General features: G+C 39.1%; 5 protein-coding genes across 5 annotated transcripts; 1 reads left to right on the forward strand and 4 right to left on the reverse strand.

The window, feature by feature from the left end:
* Positions 1 to 796: 796 nt before the first annotated feature.
* LOC137587894 (uncharacterized) lies at positions 797 to 2,817 on the reverse strand. The gene is made up of 8 exons (XM_068304576.1): positions 2,685 to 2,817; positions 2,403 to 2,582; positions 2,268 to 2,313; positions 2,083 to 2,196; positions 1,828 to 1,972; positions 1,580 to 1,728; positions 1,348 to 1,487; positions 797 to 1,126 (listed from the first exon to the last, which is right to left on the reverse strand). The coding sequence occupies exons 1-8, from the start codon at positions 2,782 to 2,784 to the stop codon at positions 975 to 977; spliced, it is 1,026 nt and encodes a 341-aa protein (XP_068160677.1). The 5' UTR covers positions 2,785 to 2,817; the 3' UTR covers positions 797 to 974.
* A 2,719-nt stretch (positions 2,818 to 5,536) lies between these two features.
* LOC137614148 (uncharacterized) lies at positions 5,537 to 9,049 on the reverse strand. The gene is made up of 8 exons (XM_068343739.1): positions 8,926 to 9,049; positions 7,251 to 7,377; positions 6,889 to 7,033; positions 6,685 to 6,798; positions 6,258 to 6,402; positions 6,006 to 6,154; positions 5,782 to 5,921; positions 5,537 to 5,699 (listed from the first exon to the last, which is right to left on the reverse strand). The coding sequence occupies exons 2-8, from the start codon at positions 7,348 to 7,350 to the stop codon at positions 5,548 to 5,550; spliced, it is 945 nt and encodes a 314-aa protein (XP_068199840.1). The 5' UTR covers positions 7,351 to 7,377; positions 8,926 to 9,049; the 3' UTR covers positions 5,537 to 5,547.
* On the reverse strand, positions 8,672 to 9,758 carry LOC137614150 (nanos homolog 2-like). The gene has a single exon (XM_068343741.1). It carries the CDS (start codon positions 9,405 to 9,407, stop codon positions 8,922 to 8,924), a length of 486 nt encoding a protein of 161 aa, XP_068199842.1. The 5' UTR covers positions 9,408 to 9,758; the 3' UTR covers positions 8,672 to 8,921.
* Positions 9,759 to 10,346: 588 nt separating this feature from the next.
* Positions 10,347 to 17,144, forward strand: kpna1 (karyopherin alpha 1 (importin alpha 5)). Its single transcript, XM_068343738.1, has 14 exons — positions 10,347 to 10,442; positions 11,105 to 11,238; positions 11,761 to 11,874; positions 11,964 to 12,063; positions 12,406 to 12,500; positions 12,718 to 12,849; positions 13,245 to 13,333; positions 13,442 to 13,541; positions 13,722 to 13,885; positions 14,084 to 14,162; positions 14,253 to 14,378; positions 14,496 to 14,623; positions 14,915 to 15,090; positions 15,205 to 17,144. Exons 2-14 carry the CDS (start codon positions 11,113 to 11,115, stop codon positions 15,390 to 15,392), a joined length of 1,617 nt encoding a protein of 538 aa, XP_068199839.1. The 5' UTR covers positions 10,347 to 10,442; positions 11,105 to 11,112; the 3' UTR covers positions 15,393 to 17,144.
* A 211-nt stretch (positions 17,145 to 17,355) lies between these two features.
* fam162a (family with sequence similarity 162 member A) lies at positions 17,356 to 21,838 on the reverse strand. Its single transcript, XM_068343740.1, has 5 exons — positions 21,696 to 21,838; positions 21,044 to 21,130; positions 20,057 to 20,165; positions 19,442 to 19,550; positions 17,356 to 18,327 (listed from the first exon to the last, which is right to left on the reverse strand). Exons 1-5 carry the CDS (start codon positions 21,781 to 21,783, stop codon positions 18,211 to 18,213), a joined length of 510 nt encoding a protein of 169 aa, XP_068199841.1. The 5' UTR covers positions 21,784 to 21,838; the 3' UTR covers positions 17,356 to 18,210.
* Positions 21,839 to 21,967: the final 129 nt, after the last annotated feature.

Below are 21,967 nucleotides of genomic sequence, written 5' to 3' on the forward strand. Positions count from 1 at the left end.
AATTGCCGCAGGTGATCAGTTTTGCCCCCTACAGGTTAGCTGTTGCAACTTGGGATGCGAGAATATAAACGTGTAGAGTAGGTCCACATTTAGATGTAAATTAATAAAATAATGACTTTGATTTGCCCAGTTTTTTGTAAACTGTAAGATTAATCTTTATACACTCATATTAACAACGTTGTACTCCAACTTCAGAGCAAAAAAACAATTTTGCTTCAAAAAACATTTTTGAAGTTACTGACTCAAACTTTTCTTCTCAACTTGGCCTTAAAGCTTTTTTTGTGCCGTTTAATTCATTGCCAAATACAGGAATGTGATGAAACTGGAATGTGAACATTAACTGGGGTAAGTCCACCATTAAAAGTGGTCCAAATATTCCCTTAATATGCCATTAACTTTTCAAATTTAAATTTACAACACGAATTATGATATTTTTGTTAATTTACTCCATTATAAAAGCTTGCCTTTATTGATAGACTAATAAAATATTTAATAATTAACACTTTAACAACATAAATGAAAAACTGCACAATTAATTTATTACATATAAATAAATAAATCAAGATTAAACTTTTACAATGAAATTTTAGAATCTAAATTGTATTTGAGGAAAAAAACATATTCCAAACTCTGGGACATATTCAAAGTATAGTACTACAATGACCACACGTTATGTTGTAAAAGTCTCCTTATCAGAAGCAAATGACTTTTGTTAGCAATCTATATGTTAAAACACAGCCATAAAAAGTTCACAGATTATTCAGCCAAAGTTGAAAAACGTATTGCACATTACATTTTTTATCATACACGTTATTCCAGAGCAAATTTAAATCACAACATGTGATCACAATTTGATTCAGTAAAATATTTCAAAATAAAACTTCCTCATGCTTATCAACTAAGTAATAGCACACAACTGCACATCTTTTTTTCCCCACGTCATATGACATCAGGTGCGGTTGTCTTTGTGTTATTTAGCGAAATATTTTTTTCTGTTTTTCAGCAATCTCACAAGGTTCCATGTCTTCAGGGTTGACATCTGCGTACAGTGGCTGTTTGATGTGTCTCCAAACCACCAATGCAATCCGAATGACAAACAGCACAGAGGCTAAAGCCAGCAGGACAGCTAAGATGAACAAATGAAATTAGGGTCACTTTTGATAAGGTTTTGTAGGGTATGTATTTACTGTATTTTAAAACTTATTCTGAATGCCACCAGAATATTTAGCATGATAATACAGTATATATCTCCATACACTTTTGCAACATACAAACATACAAATTTTAAATGAAGTGGGACAACCATAAATTTCCTTTTGTTAATACGAATGTTTCTTCAATGCTTACCAATGAATATGCCGTTGCGGCTGGGAGATTCGGCATTATAGTTTTTGTCCAGGTTCCCAGACAGTGCCCAGATTACAACCGGATAAATGACCATGATGTATCGTACATGTTTGTCAAGTACAAAGTTTTCCAAAGTGAACCTGTGAAACACACAAACACACACATACTTCAGATTGATGATTTTGCACATTATTTCTTTGACAAATATTTCCTGATAGAAGAGTGCACCCACCACACAAGCAGCAAGACGGACAAAACAGAGTATGCGATGGTGGCAGCATTCGTTGGGTCCATGTTCACATCATAAGTCAGTACAATGGTCAGGTTGATAAGTGTTGCAATAGTTGTCCATGTTGTGTATATCATCACACCATTCTGAACCTGAAAATTTGACATTCAGCAGCTTGAACGATAGTCATGCAGGAACAGAACCTTAGCATCAAATGAGGAGAATGTGGTTAATGTTAATGGCAAACCAACCAGGACACGAAAGCACCACAGTTCTTTTCTGTGGTATTTATTGAGCCAGGCTCCATAGGCATGCAGTCCATGGCAGACGAAGGATATCATGGAATAGTTTGTACAGATGACCAGGACGAGAAAAACCAGTGCAGCAATCATATTTCTTTAGGAATGTAAAACATAAGATAAGGCATTTAATTTGGTTGTTTGGAATAACTTTCATAGCAGTTCAAACATAAATCAATGCTGTGCATGAGAGTTGCAAATTCTTACCCTCTGTCCCAAACAATCAGCCAGCCGATATTGAAACACAAATTGATGCACCAGCTGATAAAGAATCCATACGGCAGCACTGGTGGGTTGCAGTAAACGTAGCCATAGCCATTCCTGCAAGAAGACCGCAGCATGCTCAATCTTTAAATATGAGTTAGTGATGATGGAGACAAAGTTCCTATTACAGCAATGCTTGTAATAGGAATCTACTTTTGTCTGTGGCTTTTATATCTTTCAACACACATTGTACTCCAACATTCTCAAAGACAACATTTCTAACTGCACACTCTGTTTGAATTTTTTTTAAATAAATTTAATGCTTTTAAATGAGAAAATACAACAAATTGACCCCAACTTTCTGCAAAGTCCTGAAAGGATGTAGATGATCATCAATGTCAGCCAAATGTAGATGACACTCCAGATGTTGAAAGTCCATCCTGAAGGTGTGATCTGGGTGTCAAACACAGCAGACACATTGGCTGTAGTGGTTTTATAAGGCCCTGTGAAGATAAAATATAGAGTAAGATTGTTAAAGGTAAGGAATAGACATGGTGACTCTAATATTATTACAATGTTACTTAACAACATTTACACTCACTCACCGACTCCAACAACAGACAACCCATTGAACACCAAACTTATTACAAAGCCGACAACAGACACCACTATTGCAGCCAGACGTCCTGGATTATGTTCTCCCATTCTGTGTTTCTATGGTCACAAGTGGAAAAAAACCCAGTTATGACATATTTATATAACCAAATAAAAATTATTCAACTAATTGAGAAGGAGGAGCAAATAGAGTTTCGTAAAATAAAAAAACAAACAACATGTTTCTAGCCTCTTCATAAATGGCCTGCAATTGAACCTAACCTTTGACCTCCATGTGTTGCTGCCACGTGATCATGTCAGTCAGTTCTCCTTCCTTATAATCTTTTTTTAACATAGTCAGCAATGAATTAAATCACTCTAATTATTTTCCAGAACTAAAATTAGAAGGTCAAACACGTGTAAATTCAAGCAAGCAAATTAAGCACCCACGTAATGATGACAGAAAAAACGTACCTTTCTCAGCATGAAAAAACAGAGTAACTGTGAGAGGGAGGGGGACGATGGGTTTTTATACAGCAGCCAGTTGTGTAAGGGGAAGTTTTACAACCACTTGAAGCATCACGTGCAGCTCTTATCTTGTAAACATCTCCACCATGGTGTCAATCATAAAACCGTTTCAACTGCTGCCCCCATAGTTATGAAACGCATTTGCGTAAGTGAATGCTGAATGAATGCGATACACATAACTGTCAATGTTTAATAAATCTGTAAACTATGTAGAATAAACAGTGGACACATGGTACGTGTTAAAAGCGTTGTGACAGCAGCTGATGGTGGTGATGCGTTTAAGGTCTTCTGGTCAGGTTTTGTTTGTCATTCCAGCTGAAGTTTGAAACAAACCCCAGGATGAGCTCAAACTTACAGATATAAACACACGTAAAGATTCAAGCCACAGGGTCTGTCATCTTTAACAGTCAGGGAGGATCCTGGGCAGAAATATACAAGAGCAAAACTGGCAGTGGTGGGGGAATGGGTCAAAGTGTCACCAGTCAGCAACCGGCACTAATACCATGGTCTTAAAATATTCCAAGCGTAGAATATCAAGAGATAGCTTTACTATTATAAATTCCTAAATTGTTTAATACAAATTAGGCCCCGTCCACACGGTGCCAGATCTTTTCGAAAACGCATGTTTTTTGTTGCGGTTACAACATCCATCCACACAACAATGTAGATATCTGGGACGAAAATACAACTTTAAGAAGGTATGAAGTTTTTTTTGAAAACGCCGTGTTTGCATTGCCGTGTGGAGGCTGTATCCGAATGTTTTTCTATCCAGGGAGCGTCTCCCTGAGACGAAAACTGCTGTGACGTCAGTTTGTGTGAGCCGCCTCTTCATATACAACAGACTGGATGGAGCTAAAACCGGCTATTTTCTGACGAATAACAGCTCCACGTCAAAGAGGCGTTGATAAACATACTTGACAGTTGAATATTTGTTAGTCTGTGTCTTTCTTTATGAGTCATAAAATTTATATATTAATTTATTTATTCATTAATTCATTCACGTTCCTCACCAAACATGTCAACACCAGATCTTGGACCGGGACGCGCTATCTTCTGGTGTGAGAACTCTGTGATGGAGGTCGTCCTCCAAGAGGAACGGCGTAAATTTCTATACGTCCCTGTCCTCTGTACTGTCATTTTTAGAGTTGCTCTGCTTATAAATGTGTTGATCAATGCATTTATGCGGTTACGTGTGGATGGAGTTTTTTTTTTTCGAAACGCTGTCGTGTGGACGCAAATCTTTTTCTATGCCGTATGAATCTTCGTTTTCGAAAAGATCCGGCTACATGTGGACATGGCCTTAATATCAAATTAGAAGTTTCTCTGATTGACAGAGAAGCATATGATTATTTTCATTGTAGAATATCTGCTGTTTTTATCATCCCTCGTCAATTATTTTATCCAAAGTCATCTAAATTTCTGGCCAGCACGGTTCAGGAAGGAAAACATCCAAATAATAAATTGAGGAACCTTTGGGCATTTTTGCATTAAATATAAATATAAATGGAAAGTCAGTAAACAAAACAATAGTTAAACTTTTTTATTGATTACCTGATTAATCATTCCAGTCATATTTCTTGCTTTTCACATGTTTTATAGCATTTTCTTCAAACTGTTTCTCTGTGCCTTTTATGTATCTACATCTGTACATTTTAGTTTAATAGAATTTATTGTAAAACAACACATTTTATTTCAAGGCAGTTTCAATATTTATACTTCCTCATACCTTATGAGCTAAATACTATAAACGCATTTTCACTGCGAACAGTTTCAAATCAAATACAGAGAAAGTCACACAGTGTATACTCTAAACATCATTTGTGTTTGAGGTCATAGTTCAAAGGCTGAGTAAGACAAAAACATAAATGCAACCATTTCATCATGAAGTTATTATAATAATATTTTATGTTACTAGAAAAGAGTTAACCACTATATTATTACACTGAAAGACATTTCACATGAGCAGAAGCTAAATTTAAATATCTAATAATAATAATAACAAAATAAAATTATTCCTAGCACCTGTTCTTCATCATTATTCTTTTGTTGTTCATGATTGTTTATTGTCTAAATATTGTTTATTTTATCCTTACCATCATTGGCGTATTGAGTAATTAACAAAGTTAAATTATAACTTTATTGTAACACTATTGCACTGTTTGACTAAAATACTGCAGCACTTATACTGATTTATTTATTACATATTACATTATTACATACCACAAACATTTTTATAAAAGAATAAAGTGATATTCATTTTTGACAGTACATTAGACAAAAATAAGAAACAAACAGTATCTACAGTTACATAATATTTATTATTTACCATTGAAAACTTCAGAATTTTCACTTAAAAAACTTTTTCTGGCTCTCAGCGATCTCCATCGGAGACAAGACCTCCACGCTGTTGTTCTCGTAAAGTGGTCTCTTGATGGTCTTCCAAATGAACAAACCCACACGTGTGACAAACAGGGTGCAGCCTACCGCCAGGAGCGCAACTATGACAAAGAAGAATGACACAGTGGGTCATCAGAAGTCATTTACACTTGTGTGATTTAGATATTTGTTTAAATTCCTCACCATTGAGGATGTTGTTGCGGCTCGGAGCTACAGCATCATAATTTTTCATGAATATTCCGGTCAGTGCCCAGATCACAACAGGGTAAATGGTGAGAATGTACCTCACATATTTGTCGAGGACGGAGTTTTCTAAAATGAACCTTTGAGAGAACCAACAGATTAGCATTTTTTAAAACATAAAAATTGCAGGTATGGAAAGTTTCTATTCTCTATTTTGTGCTTACCACACTAGCATCACTACAGTCAAAACAGAGAGTGAGACGGTGGCAGCATCTGTCTGGTCCATGCCTGCATCATTGATCAGCACAATGGTCAGGTTAACTAGGGATGCGATGGTTGTCCATGTTGCATATATGGCAATACCGTTCTGGATCTGTAATAAATTAGGCATGCATGCATGTTTCAAACACAAAAGACTGATAAAAGTACATTTTGCATAAAAGATGTCAAACATAATCTTGAGGTCAATTACTAACCAACACATGATGGAGCCACAGGTCTACTTGGTGGTATTTCTTGAGCCAGATTCCATAGTTGGAAAGACCATGACATGAGAAAAATATCATGATGTAATTAGTTGACGCAATTAAGATGAGCAAAGCCAGTGCAGCAGGCATCAACCTTTGATAGAGATGAAAAATTTGAGATTAGAAATAAATTATTTAAATCTTTGTGCTATCTAGAGACATAAAGTTGCTTTTATATTTATTTTCCCTATAAAATGCATTTCAACTCTCCTCTTTGACCCAGATCAGGCTGGAATAACCCCAACAAAACTCTTGACCATGAACTTCGTGCTTGGAATTAAAATGTGCCACTAATGCAATTAAATTAATTTGTTTGTTAGCACATGATTAACTGAGTGAGATTTCTTAATGAACATGCTTCAAGGTCTGAACTCACCTTCTGTCCCACAGGAACAACCATGTGGTGTTGAGGGTCAAATTCAAACACCAAACCACAATAAAGCCAAGTGGCAAAACAGCAGGGCTGCAGTAGACATAACCATAGGCATTCCTAAACACAGTCACAGAGAGATAAGTATGCATATACAGTGTAATCATGTTTTTTTATGCTACTTTATAAATACAAAAAAACACGACATACTTCCTAAAGATACCAGAGACCATGTAAAGCACCACTAAAGCCAGGAAGATGTAAATGATTGACCAGATGGTGAACGTCCATCCTGCAGGTGTGATCTCAGTGGAAAACTCATCTGAAATGTTACCTGTGGACTCCAAGAACGGATCTGAGGCACACATACACAACATACAGAGAGCTGAATAGCTGCAACACACATCCAAATATAATACAAAGTGGTTTAAATACAATTTCTTTAGTTGTGCTTCTTGAAATATGTTTGGTGGTTTTGCATATTCCTACTGACCTATCAACAAAGGGACCTGGTTGAAGGTGACTAAATGTTTTATTACAAAATCATGTGTAAAAATAAACCGGTGACTCACATATTCCTGGTCCAGCCAGAGCAGTGAACACCATAGTGACAATGAAGAAAAGCAATGCCAGCACCACCGCAATCATTCGACCAACGCTGTGTTTTGCCATTGTGGATACGTCACCGTACTTGAAACCCTGTTACAACAAAAGAGAAAATTGACATTTTAGCAGCCATATTGATAATTTTTTTGCATAGTTTTGACATACCCTTTACTGTGTTCTTGAATGTAAGCAACACAAAGACTGCTAGGAGCAGAAACCTTTGACATACCCTTTAGTGTGTGTTCTTGAATGTAAGCAACACAAAGACTGCTGTTGAGGAGGGGCTTTCATTCCATTAAAAAGCTAGTTGTGTAACTGTGAGGCTTTTATGGCCCCTCAGTACGTGTGCATATGTATTATCAAAGTTTTCACAATTCGTTTTTGTGTCTTTTTTTTTTTCAAATGATGGATGAACTCTATCATTGGAAGTTTTTTAAAAAATTACATGAAGTGAATCATTATTTTTTTGCTTCATAACTTCATTAAATAATTATGAATGTTTCTAAAGGCTGGACTTTGCCCTGGTATGTTTAGTAACAGGTCTTTATCATCAGGCATATCAGTTTGTGGCTCAACATGCATGACCAGAATCTGTCTTTTTTTGTTGACAATGGACATTGGCATCCAAATGCAAAGTATTACTGTGTCTCTTTTAAGGCATTGATCTGAATAATTCTTCCACTCATGTATCATATTTTTTAAATCTTTCCATCAATTCCTCTAATTGAATTTTGAAACAAACAAATCAAAGAAACAGCTAACAGTTGTTATTTAGAATGTTGCCATATCTTTAAAAAATCACAATAAGGGCAAAATTAATAAGTTAGGATATGACTGGGGGGACGGGGTTAGATTCATCCCTAACCTGCTTTTGCAATCTTGAATTATCAATGACCAACCTACTACAGTTTACCTCAAACACACTGCATTTTTATACAGTACTTTACTAAATATGTAAAAATTGCTTTGTTTTATTCCACTTTTGAAGCTCTTATTCCAAAGCTAACTTCATATGCTACTGTACTTTGATTCAGAGAATCATATTGTACTTTTTTTACTTTACTCGTGGGTAATCATAGATTAGGATTTTAAGTGCAAAATAAAAGATGACCACGTTGGAGAACATCTTATTTTTGTAAAAAGAAATTGCATTTTTTACAATAAAGCTTCCTAATTCACAGTGGTTTATGTAATTTTATTTAAGACTAACTACTAATTTGGAAATCTTGCACAATTTTCAAGAAATTATTGCAGCAAAAAATGTTTGCAACAATTAGATGTATTTTAGTTTTTATAATAGTACAGTGTTATGGATTCTTATGGAGTTTCCTCGATGTTTTCACCTCAAAGGACGTATTGTCAGAATAAAAACAAGGAAATACTCAGAACACTCTTTATATTTATTTGTTCTTCTTGTTTACAAATTTCCAAAAAGTTTGACTTTTTAAATGTAGCAACCCAACGAAGAACAGACGACCAGCTGTATGAATAACAGTGAAAAAAGCCTACAAAACCAAGAACATCAAACGGAAAACTTTGGGTTTTCAAACGTGTAGAGCACTTGTCACATAAACATAAACATAAACATAAACCAAAAAAAATCATCTCCAGTCGTTTCAGACTCTTTTCCAGCTGGCCTACCAGAACCTTGCCGTCTTCCTCTCCATCTCCTGCCGCTGCAGCAGCGGGCAGTGCCGGCGGGTGTGAGCGCGCTCCCCGGTGGCCGCACAGACGGGGCAGGTGTAGCTCCACAGGACGGGGCAGGTCACCGTGCCGTCATCCGACTTGAGTCGGTGGGACCGGTACACACTTGCTGACTCCCCGTTCTGCTTACAGAAAGGGCAGAAATCGGAGGGCATCCCGTTGCTGCTGCTTCTCCTGCGGGTGTCTGACATGCTGCTGAAAGTCTCTGGGGACATCATGCAGTCCTCCCGACGGGAGCTTTGGATGTGGATCCACGGTTCTGGTGCAGCTTTATTGCCCCCCTCAGTGTCCCTCCGGTTCCGATCAGGGCTGTCCCACAGCCTCTGCAGCACTTTGCCAAGGTTCAGGTAGTCGTGCCATATTTCAAACCAGCCCCTGTCAGCAGTTAGGGAGCCCTTGGTTTTGGGGTTTGTTGTCATCTTCGCAGAAGAAAGTGGGCAGATTTTGCGCGTGGGTTGGATGTTTGTAGATGCCTGACTTGGATTGAAGGTGCAACAATGTGTCAGTGTTTGATGCTGCAGATGTCTGCCTCGTGTCTGCCAGGTGTCTGTTTTCTTTCATCTCGAAAGATTGGAATTTCGTGTGGCCCCAATATGACCCGAAAGATCAGAATGAGTAGAGCAGACTGTTAGTCTATGATCACAATCAAGCAAAAATAAGACATTTATGTGTAATGTCCGATTTTAATTAGTTTCCCACCTGTTGATGTTTCTGATTATTTTGTATATTTTTGCATCACATCCTGCGTGTACTCCCTGTCACATCGTGAGCCTCGCACGTAATTTATATTTAAAAAAAAAAAAAAGAGAGATGAGATATTTACAGGATTACTGTTGTTACTGTCGCTGCTGGAATATTGTCCAGCATGCTTCGAGCATGCAAAACGGAATGTGCTAAAAGAAACCGAGATGAAGAAAAAGAAAGAAAGAACTCAACTTTATTGATCCATTCTAAAATTAGTCTTTTGTTGTGATCAGAGCCGTGACACACAATGTTACGTGTCAGCCAGCGCTGGCGCCCGAAAGTCTGGTCCCCTTAAAGCCTCTGCCGGCCACTGGGCCACTGGTAGCAGCCCCACATACACCTCATGCACTCCAGGCGTCTGCCGTAGATAAGTAACACTTTCCTTGAAGTTGCCCTCGGCACGGTGACTTTATATTGAACGCGTGGTTCCGTGTGTTGCTGTGTACTGCGTGTATTTTCCATCTTTTCACTGGAATAGAGCCAACACCCTGGGCAGTTGCGTGAAAAGCGTTGTTAGGACCACTTGCGTTCCCAAATACGTGAACAGCGTCACATACGTGTTACTGTATTTCCATGTTATTTACAACGTCAAGGTGGGTGGGCGGGGCCAGTGGGTACAAACTTAATGTTACGCATGCGCAGTATTCTACCGGCGACGGTCGTACAAACGGTGGCCTAGCAAATAAGGGATTAAGAGCCCATCTTTACAGGTTAGTTTTTGGTATTTAGTTGTATTTTTTTTCGTCTGTGTATATCAATATTGTATAGATATAAATTGATTTAACTGTTGACGTCAGCAACATTCAGAAAATACTGTGCTGTTGTTGAAATTGTACGTCAGAGCTAATGTTAGCCACCCAAAGCTAGCTAGCTTGTAACGACGGCTATGACATTAGCTAGATATCCTACGAAAGTATCGCTGCCCTGTGAACCGGTGCTTTATTGATTCGATATTGTTTTACCCCTTGTTGAAATCAATTAAAAGAAGCATCCTCCAAAATCATTACATACTGATAGGCTTATTTTTTATTAATTATTTTGGCTGTCTAAACATATAAAGCTAACCAGGTTCCTTTAGATGTCCCTGTTCGTTGAACTGTGACAACAGAGAGGAATCCTGCCCGACGTAATGTTTCGTGTTTAAACTACAGACCTGGTTTCTTGCAGTTGCAACTAAAAGATGAGTTTTTCACCGATAGGCTTGGTACTGCTCGCCTTAGTCACATACAGGGATAAAGGGGTCTTTAAAATGTAAGGATTAAAGATCCAGTTCAGGGATCTGTGATCTTTGATCCTATATTACGTAGAACTAGTGAAAGCGCACTACTGAGACTCTGTTCAAATAGAGATTAAAACGTTTTTTCCTTCTTAGGCTGCACAATGAGCCAGGGTAAGGACAATGCTCGACTCAAGAGCTATAAGAACAAGTCCCTCAACACAGATGAAATGAGGCGGAGGAGGGAAGAGGAAGGCTTACAAATCCGTAAACAGAAGAAGGATGAACAGGTGAGTGTGGTGGACACAGTTAAGACAGCAGCAGTGGGGGCAAGGGTCAATACGTATGATTATAGAGGAGAGTTATCTTTGAGGTCAATTAAAGGTTGTGGTCACAACTTTCTACATCCCTGTAAAACATAACAGCATAAATAAATACAAAACAACCAATGCAGTCACAGACTGCAACATCCTGTAACATCCCTGAATTCAAAATTTTACCCTGACCTACTTTCATAGATCGAAGCAGTAGCTTTGATCTGCGGTCTTACTCTGGCCTCCTCCCTCGTCTTTCTATCATATCCAGTTCCTGAGTGTACAGAAGTTAAAATTTGACCTTGACCTAGTTTTCTAATGATCAAGGTCATCATCTCATTTTCATCCCCTTTGCCACCCAAGTAATGTGCTTTTTGTTTCATCTTTCTATCTGCAACGGTTGCGAAGATATATGGTAGACTGCAGTCTACCTCGAAATGTCATGGTGATGAGTCAAAACTCAACCAAAATTATTGTTCCAATCTTACTCCATGACAGCTATTTAAGAGAAGAAATGTTGCAACAGCGGAAGACTATAGCACCCCAGAGGATGATGGGATGGCAGACAGTGGCTACCTGGAGTCTCAGGCAAACAATATGGACCCACTAATGGTAAGGGGAGAAATATTGACTATATACATGAAGTTAGTTATGACATTATTTTGTCGGTGTTTAATCAAATCTCACTCTGTACTCTACAGGGTTGCATGATCTCTGATGATATGACTCAGATGATCTTCTCCAGTTCTCCTGAACTGCAGCTAATAGGCACTCAGCGCTTTAGGAAACTCCTATCGAAAGGTAAGTGTGTTTTGATTGTCTGCTTTTTACAAGGTCTCTCAGGGAATGCTGTCTGTGGTTATACTTTTTTAGACATCTGTTATATGAACAGTAAATCTGATACACAGGCAGTTTTCTTCTTTGAAATTCTTATCAAAAACTTTGATGCAGCAGTAATTTATCTTGATAAATTTACCTTGAATATCTTGGAATTTATTTTGAAGTCTTGTAACCATGAATTGTACACATTATACATTTGAATGCCTTGGCAAATATTTTAGTAAAGTGATATCTAGATTATTCCATACTAAATACTTAATAAGTTTTGCAATATTGTTAACTTTGACTGTGTGACTCACACAGAACCTAACCCACCCATTGATGAAGTCATTGCCACAGCAGGGGTGGTTGAGCGCTTTGTTGAATTCCTGAAGAGGAGAGAAAACTGCACATTGCAGGTGTGTTTCCAGTTTGTCTTATGGTGCAGGTGTGCAGACGGCGAATAAGCTGGACAGGCTTTCAGTTTTCTGAAATAAAAATTGTACTAGCTGTTGACTTCAAATAAGTTACCGGTACATGTGAAGCTGATGTAATGAATGGAACATAATTAATAGAATAAATGTAATTAGATTAACCAATGAGTAATGTATTAATGTATTTTGCTTATTGTTTCAGTTTGAGGCTGCATGGGTACTGACCAACATTGCGTCCGGTACGTCTCATCAGACTCGGGTGGTGATCCAGGCTGGAGCTGTACCCATTTTCATAGAGATGCTCAGCTCAGATTCTGAAGACGTGCAGGAACAGGTAGGGAGGATTCAGTTGTCTGTGCAAGTGGTTTACGTTCTGCTGTGAACCAACTATTTTCCAACTACTATCACTTGTTATGCTCTTATCATTTATGTTTGGGTGGCAGTAGCTCAGACCAAAAAAATTCAGAGTGTGGGAGGTGCCAGTTCACCTCCTGAGCACTGCCTAGGTGCCCTTGAGCAAGGCGCTGTCCCCTTACAAGTTGCTCGTGGTGTGCTCCCACATGAGAGCTGTGCACAGCTCCCATTATCTGCATGCCTACAGGCCCTTGTTTGTGTCTGTGCGTATTTTTTTGCCTGTATCGATATATCTACACGTGAGATTATTAGAATGGGGGAAAAAAACAACTTCCTACAGCGATCTTTAAGCTGAAGTGTTGCTTTTTCCTTCAGGCAGTGTGGGCCTTGGGAAATATTGCAGGAGATAGCACAGAATGCAGGGACTTTGTCATAGACTGCAATATTCTGCCTTCCCTGCTGCAGTAAGTAACAACTCAGTGTGACAGTGTTTTCCTCCTAAATGTTCTCATTACACTTTAGGAAGTAAAAAATACTTGAAAAAAACACGCCTGATGAAACTCCTTGTGCAGGTTGTTGGCCAAGCAGAATCGCTTAACCATGATGAGGAATGCCGTATGGGCACTCTCAAATCTGTGCAGGGGAAAAAACCCACCTCCAGACTTCACAAAGGTAAATTGAAAAGAAAGCAGCTCGTATTTAATGTGGCTGAAGTGTATCGTATCTCACTTGTCATGGTTGCAAGCTTTATCAATTTCTAATATCCAGAATGAAACAGACCTTGTATCTCTTCTATCTGAAAACAAATAACTTAATTTCCACCATGTCTCTTTGTCCATTGTTTTCCATCAGGTGTCCCCTAGCCTTAGTGTGCTGTCTTGGCTGCTGTTTGTTAATGACACAGACATCCTGGCTGATGCATGCTGGGCACTCTCCTACTTATCTGATGGCCCCAATGACAAAATCCAGGCTGTCATTGACTCTGGAGTGTGCCGCAGGCTGGTGGAATTGCTGATGTGAGGCTTAAATCTTATGTTGTCCAAGAGCTATGTATTCAGAGCAATGAAAGGTTTGATATGTGCCACTAAATCTGCTGTGAAATCAGAGTTGTGTGAACAGTCTCAGGGAATAGTTTGACTACACAAGATAGGCAAAAACCCAACATTGATTCATTACTGCAGAGAGAAAGCCATCACAATTCTGCTTTGTTTAAGGCACTCTGAATATAAGGTGGTATCCCCTGCGCTTCGAGCTGTTGGGAACATAGTCACTGGAGATGATCTACAGACACAGGTAAAGGCAGCTTGAATACTCGCTTACTGGAAGGTACTTAAAAAGTTGCACGTGAATATCTCTGACTGTGTATTGTGTGTGATCGCTTAGGTTATTTTGAATTGTTCAGCACTGCAGTCCATACTTCACCTCTTGAGTAGTCCAAAAGAGTCTATCAAGAAGGAAGCGTGCTGGACTATCTCCAACATCACTGCAGGGAACCGAGCACAAATACAGGTGTGTGCAAATGTGTGTGGTGTCCCACAGAATAAGTCGAAAAGTGCTTTTACAAAGGTCTGTAAAGTTGACTTAAGTCTATATTTTAAGTAAAGCGATTTTTAAAAATCTGTGTAGATGGTGATGGATGAAGGTCTGCTGCCTCCTCTCATCAATATCTTGCAAGTAGCAGAGTTTCGCACAAGGAAGGAGGCAGCCTGGGCCATTACCAACGCCACCTCAGGGGGCTCTGCAGAGCAGATTAGGTGAGGCCTGTCATACATGGTGGCTCTGAGGATCTCAAATTTAATGTAAAAAAAAAAGTTAAAATAAACTATAAAATTATGTCAAACATACTTTGCACAGCTGAAAACGGTCTCAACTCAATGACAGGAAAAGAAATATTGTTCCTAATTCTTCATATTGTTCCGAATTCAACATTACATCTAAACCCTATAGCACGTTTAGTTTTATCTTTGGGTGGTTTATTGATGGTGCTTTTTAACCACTACTTAAAAATAGCCAGTGTTTACTTGGTTTATGTTCTGCACCTTCAGGCACCTAGTGGAACTTGGCTGTATAAAACCTCTGTGTGACCTGCTCACAATTATGGAATCCAAAATAGTCCAAGTGGCTCTAAACGGCCTGGAGAACATTCTGCGCTTGGGAGAACTGGAGGCCAAGAGGGGAGGAGGCATCAACCCTTATTGTGCACTCATTGAAGAGGCCTATGGCAAGTCACACACACACACACACACACACACTCACACACTCAAATTGATTTGAATCATGCTTGGCACAGATGTTAAAATTTATGAATGTGAAATCAATCCTTTTTTTTCTTCAGGTCTGGACAAGTTGGAATTCCTGCAGGGTCATGAGAATCAGGAAATATACCAGAAAGCCTTCGACCTGATCGAACGCTACTTCAACACTGAAGATGAGGACTCGGCATTGGCTCCTGCCGTCGATCTGCAGCAGCAGCAGTACCTCTTCCAGCAGTGCGAGGCTCCAATGGAAGGCTTCCAGCTATAATGCCTCCCTCAGTCTATGCTCCAACATTCTCACCTCTGCTCATTTCTCTCACTCTCAGTCCACCACCACGATCAAGGGTTATGACAACCCTCTGCTCCCCTCCGCCTTTCCGTCATCATCAGAGAGATCGATATAATCATGAACATGATTATGAAAGTAATAACATTACGGGAGCACGTGTGTACGTACGTCTAATGTGGGTTGAGTTCTGCAGTCTTCTCAGCCAGTTTGTGAAGGTTTCACAAATCATTCTGTCTTGCGCTGAGCTCTATTCTGCGCCTGAACCCCACCTTCCTGTCAAGATTGTCCATGTACAATCACCGCCCTCTTAGGTTTTGGATTTCCTCAGCCCATCCCAAACAAAGAGCACCTGTCCATGTTTTTATAATATCGGGAATCCCATGTCAGATTACAAATGCATTGCTTGTCTGATTAAAACAATGACTCACATGACAAACATGGGCCTGATTTTTACCGCCCCTTCCACACACATGCACATAAGGAAGAATGATCTCACCTTAACACTGGACTGACTAGGAGACACTGACCACACGTTTGACTGTGGTCTTTGGACTGAACTGACCACAGCAGGGCCATGTGGCCAACCCAAGGACTCAACTGACCTCTACGAAAGGCACTTGAATGATCCGAACACATGGAGTTTGACTTCCCTCACCTCTGCTTTTCCAGCCAAGGGATAAGTGACAACAGATGGACAAATTAGGAACTTGACTGTGCTGCTGATGGGTGGAGCTGGTTAGTGGCAAACCAGGCTGCTTGTGTTCCCTCCTGGATCTCTTATCATGCATTCCTTTATCCAATAATAGGATTTCCCACCTGCATAGGCTCTACTCTGAAGACTTGAGACTGCCTGCCACCTCTGGTGTGACGCGAAAAATCCCATGGAACCATGGGAATTGGAGTCTTCCCTCGCACTGAGACAATTGGACTTGGACAACACAAAAGACTATTTATCTCTGGAATCTGTCCAGCAGCAGACCAGCAGGAATCTTTATTATCATAATTTCATTTGATTTGCAGCACTTTAGTTCAGGACTGACACCTGCTCTGCAAGAGTACTTAGTTTTTACAATGACAATTTAATTGGGACAACAAAAAAGCTCTGACCTCCTCAGGAAATGAGGTGTAAAGAGATGTGGTCTGAATCCTCGGTCCCTTCCTGGTATGACAAGGATTACGATCTACTTCACTGTTTACCCTTCTGACAAAGGGACTCTAGCAAATTATGGACTGAAACTGTTAGCACACTAATTACAATCAGTTCATCATATTGCCTCATAAAATGTAGAACTTTGTTGAAAACAAGATAAGAGTGTTCTGGAAAATTGTGAGCAGTCTAAAACATGTCTATCCAACACTTGTTAACTTAGTATTTTCCACTTAGATCATCATGCCAAATCTCTGGCTCTATCAGCTGCTGGGTGTGACGGTCTTTTTTTTTTTTTTTAAAGCAATTTGTTAGTGATAGCATCTGTCATGTTTCTGATTGTGCCATAATCTTCACTCTGCAGAAATCCTTCCAGATCATTTCAATGCAAAATCCAGATTCAAATTTGAAAATACTGGTGATTACCTTAGTTAGCAGAAATGAATGTTTGTTTGCTAAATCCTCCTTACAGTGCTTACTTTTATCATAATCTCTGCAAGAGGTGACCAGCGCTACATATTTGTTGTATTGAATTTATGCAGCTGTTCCATTTTTCCATTTGCATAAAAGCTGTTTCATGAAAAGCGGTGTCACTGAATTAGTTTCCTTGTGGTTTGAATACGAGAAAAGTATTTGCTTTGATCAAACAACTGTCATTTTACTACATAAACAGTTCCATTCAAGTCAACAACTGTTCCCCCCCATATTTTAAATCATATTCTATCATTAAGTCTATCAATATTTTTAAAAAGACTTTGGGTTTAAACTATATCGGGTCATTAAGCCAGACAGGGATTCACAAGGACCATTACTTTATTGAACTAACAGTTTGTGGTGCTTATTATGTACAAACACAGATGTCATCAGTCAAACTGTTCTCATTACATGAGAATCAGAACAGATAAATTATGGCTACAGAAGGCCATTGAATCTAAGAAAAATTTATAGAGATTTTTCCTCAAATTCAAGTACCTAGCCCAACAACTAAGAGTCAGTTTACTACATCAGCTGAGCAGGCTCAATTCTGTTTCTGTCCTATCAAAAGGATAGGATGAGGTGGCTCGGGCATCTGGTTAGGATGCCTCCTGGATGCCTCCCTGGAGAGGTGTTGCGGGCACGTCCTACCGGGAAGAGGCCCCGGGGACGACCCAGGACACGCTGGAGAGACTATGTCTCCCGGCTGGCCTGGGAACGCCTTGGGATTCTCCTGGAGGAGCTGGATGAAGTAGCTAGGGAGAGGGAAGTCTGGGCTTCCCTGCTTAAGCTGCTGCCCCCACGACCCGACCCCGGATAAGCCGAAGTGGATGGATGGATGGATAGATGTGTTGAAGGTTTTATCAGAAATCTCAGCAGCAAATACAATTTGCTTTGTTCTAACAAATTTCTAAAGAAACATGATTTGGCTGTTTATTAAATCAATACAAAGGGTTTGTTATATACATTCACTGAGAGATAATTGATACCTTTTATCAAAAATAGTGATGCTGTATATACTGAATGTGTTGAGGATAATCACCAGGGCACAAAAGTGTTACTCTACGACTGATATGTTCAGGCCACTATGTAGGATGGCGCTGGAGGGCTATGACGGTATCAATGGAGAAAATGGGTTGATACTGTCAACACGGTTGTGCAGGGGCTATTTCTCCTTCACTGAGTCTTGCCAGACACGGCTTCAGCAGCTGACCTCTCTCTCAGAGCTTCCTCCCTCCATCTAGCTTTCTTCTCCATGTTCAGACTTGTAAGGGTCTCATTTCTGGCAACAGCCTGTGACAGAGAGTCGGATTAGAGGTTGGATCTGAACATGGTGCACATATCTGAACTACATAGAAACAGCTTCAATATTTAGACATGAGGAGAACAATTCATAAGACAGAACTTCACGCAGAAATGCAAAACATGGAGAATTTCCCTCAATTTATATGGTTATGAGCAGAAAATACAGCACATCAATATAGTCAGGTCCATAAATAATTTTTCTAATCTTAGTTCTGTACAGTGTCACAATGAATTGTAAATGATACTGTTGAAGTGCAAACTTTCAGCTCTCAATTCAGTGGGTTGAACAAAAAGATTGCAGGAACAAAATCCCTTCATTTCAGGGGCTTAAACTATTTGGACAAATTAAATACAGTAACTGAAAATATGTTTATTTCTAATAATTTTTTGAAAACCCTTTGCTGACAATGACAGCCTGAAGTCAGGAATTCATGGACATCACCGGATGCAGGGTTTCCTCCTTTTTAATGTTCTGCCAGACTTCCAACTGTGGTGGTTTTCAGTCTCTGTTTGTTGCCGTCTCTCTCTGAAGTTTAGTCTTTAATGGTTGAAATGAATGCTCAAGTGGGTTGACATCAAGTGATTGACTGATTTTTAGCCTTTCTATTTTTGACGCTCATGAGTGGCTTGCACCATGCAGTGAACCCTCTGCAGTTTTGTTTAGACCTGGACAGTGCCACGCTTATTGGCTTGTTTCAGTTGCATGGACAGATCTTTTAAGCGTATGCAGTCTTCACATCAAAATCTTCCAAATGAAAGCGCCACACCTCAAATCAACTCCAGGCCTTATAATCTTAATTGGTAATGATGTAACAAAGGCATTCCCCACACCTGACAATGAATTGGCTTTTGAGTCAATCGTCCGATTCCTCCTGGCCCCTTTAAAAACAGGTTGTCACGTGTTTTAAGAGCCAAAACTCCTAAACTCTTCATCCAATTTAAATGTGGATTTGCTCAAATGAAAGCTGAGAGGCTGCAGTTATGTTCATTCTATAACTGTACTTGAAATATGTTTCATTAAACAGTAAAAAAAACAACAACTTGAGTCAGTGTCCAAATATACAGTATATGGACCTAACCAGTGTTGTCTATTGTCACTCACCCGTTTACCCAGGAAGACCATGACCATACAGGCTGCTACGGTGGCAGCCATCATTATGTAGCAAACTCTCACTCTCATTTTGTTTCTGGCAGCATCAATCATCTCAAACCTGCAGTAAACAAACAAACTTTATACCAACGTAGTTTTCAAAAAACAAAATTGGACATTACATTGATCCTGTGCTTGTTCATGTTCACAAGCTCAGCACACCTTTCAAAGACCTGTGTTCCTTCATTTGGTGTCAGTAAGGACAAAAATTACTTATTCACGGTTCTGCCTGTCTCTGTAGCAACTTTAATTAAATCTTTTTTTTTTTGTACCAAGCTTTGGCTGACTGTGAGTACACAAGGTGGGAGGTCTGCAGTGTGTATGCTTGACAATAACATCTTTTATCACAGCAGCAGATTGTCTGATGTGATCCGCCCTGTTTTCGGGAACCATGGCGACAAACAGGCGCCTTGCTTGAACTGCAGACATCTGATTATTTTCCATAAGCAGCACCACAATGTATCCAGTCACTTAATTCTGTTCTTGCAATGTATCTTAATTAAATCATGCAAAAAGTAAATCAGACATGAGTGGGAGTTCTGATTTAAACAGGAAGAGCCTACTTACGACACAAACGTTGGTATCTGATCAGCAGTCTTAAAGCGTCCTGTCCAAATCAGAAACCTCTTGTCCATCTTTGAAGGTCTGTAACCTGGTAACTTAAAACCACGATCAGCTGTATGATAGAACAAAACAGAGTTCAAGTCCATAAAACCCCATCTCAGTCAACAACAAGAAAAAACAAACAGTAAATGTAGGAAAGTTTGGTTTCACAAGCCCGAGCCATTTGCACTATTAACCCAGACTCATGCTACTTCCTGTGTCCCTCATCCTTTTGGGACAAAGAAAACATTCACAGACAAGAGTGCCTCTACCAAAACAATCATGTATTTTATTCAATTTGTTTATTAGCAGGATCTTTCAAAAAGTTCTTAAGCTTCTGATTACTTTACAGATTTTTGTAGAGGCATGGCCTAAGGAATAATGCATTTGAATTTGCTGGAAAACAGGATCACAATTTTGATCTGGAATTCTTAAAAGTGGTTTTTTGTTTTGTTTTTTACTATAGCAGGATAGAGTCAAGAATGTAGGTTGTTTTTCTTCCAGCTTAATGGCCAATGCCTGCAATCTTCTGACAAAACATTATGACGATATCCCTGCAATATCTGATCTGGAGGTAAATGTTTAATTTCATGGGACACCCAGAAAATCTTGAATTGTGAGCAAACAACCAATATTAAAAACAACTAAGATCGGCTCAGATCTGAAACTGCTGATTTTGTTAGGTGTCATATTTGAGTTCAAAAGTGATGGAACTAAATCCTGAAATACTTATTCGCAAAATACAGTTTGTCATGAAAACCTTTCTTATGAAACCAATGTGATTCCAAATTCTATGTGTAGTTTTTCCATGGTGACAGAGCCTCATTATGAGGATTAAATTATCTTAGCTCTTAACAACATAATGGGTAAACTGAGCTGATGTTTTGGTTTGGGGCTGTCCAGTTCGTGTAACAGGAACACAGACTAGTGGTGTTAAAGTAAAATTTATACCATGGTTAGGTTCTGCTTTGGTCTCCTGTGGTTTATTGCACATCCCTCTGTGGCTCCATGTTTCAGTGACCCGTCTGCATCGCTGACCTGTTGAGAGAAAAAAATCAGAAGTATATTAGACCTAATTATTGTCTGGTCTACCAAAAATTAACATCCACCGTTTTGTTTATAAAATTACACAACAAATCAAAAACTAATTACAGGATCATTTTCTGTTGTACAGTATTCCAGAATTTAGCACAATACACGACAAGGAATTACAAACAACAACATACTTCACACGAACATAAAAAGTAAAAACACAGAGCCAGAATGCGGTCTCGTTTTGTAATAAGATGTGTAAAGAAAATTCGTATGACAATAAAATAAGTTTTCGAGGTCAAAGTATTTTAGTTAGGCTTTTTATTGGATGATTCAACCTGTACACGAAATACAAATTTCACAATACAGAACTAACATTACATGTAGTTTGACTGTAGCTCGTTACCTTTTAAATGACACACACTTCTGTTTATAAATGTATTATCTATTAAGGTGTATATGATGTGTATATTATGAGCTAAATTAGCCTGCTACATATCTCAGTTCAAGTTATAAACATACCCTGATTCAAAAAGCAACGCTGAAGCTCAAGTTGATTTAAGATACGAACCTAAGATGTTTCCGATGGAAAGACGGGATCTGACAAAATTCATGCTTTGACTTGTAGCACATAAACTACGATGCACCCACCACACCATTCAACTCAGCTGCTGAAAGTCAAGTAGATGCGCACCCTGTGGACTGCTAAACAAGACCTCGTCATCCTGGAATAGGAGCCCATGCCGACGCCTGATTATAAACATAAACCCCCATAACAGCTTTCAGCTGTACACTGTTGGGTTTGGGAAGATCAATCGACGATAACCCGATACAACGCTGTTT

Source organism: Antennarius striatus, chromosome 20 (genome assembly GCF_040054535.1).
Source record: "Antennarius striatus isolate MH-2024 chromosome 20, ASM4005453v1, whole genome shotgun sequence".
Lineage (NCBI taxonomy): Eukaryota > Metazoa > Chordata > Actinopteri > Lophiiformes > Antennariidae > Antennarius > Antennarius striatus.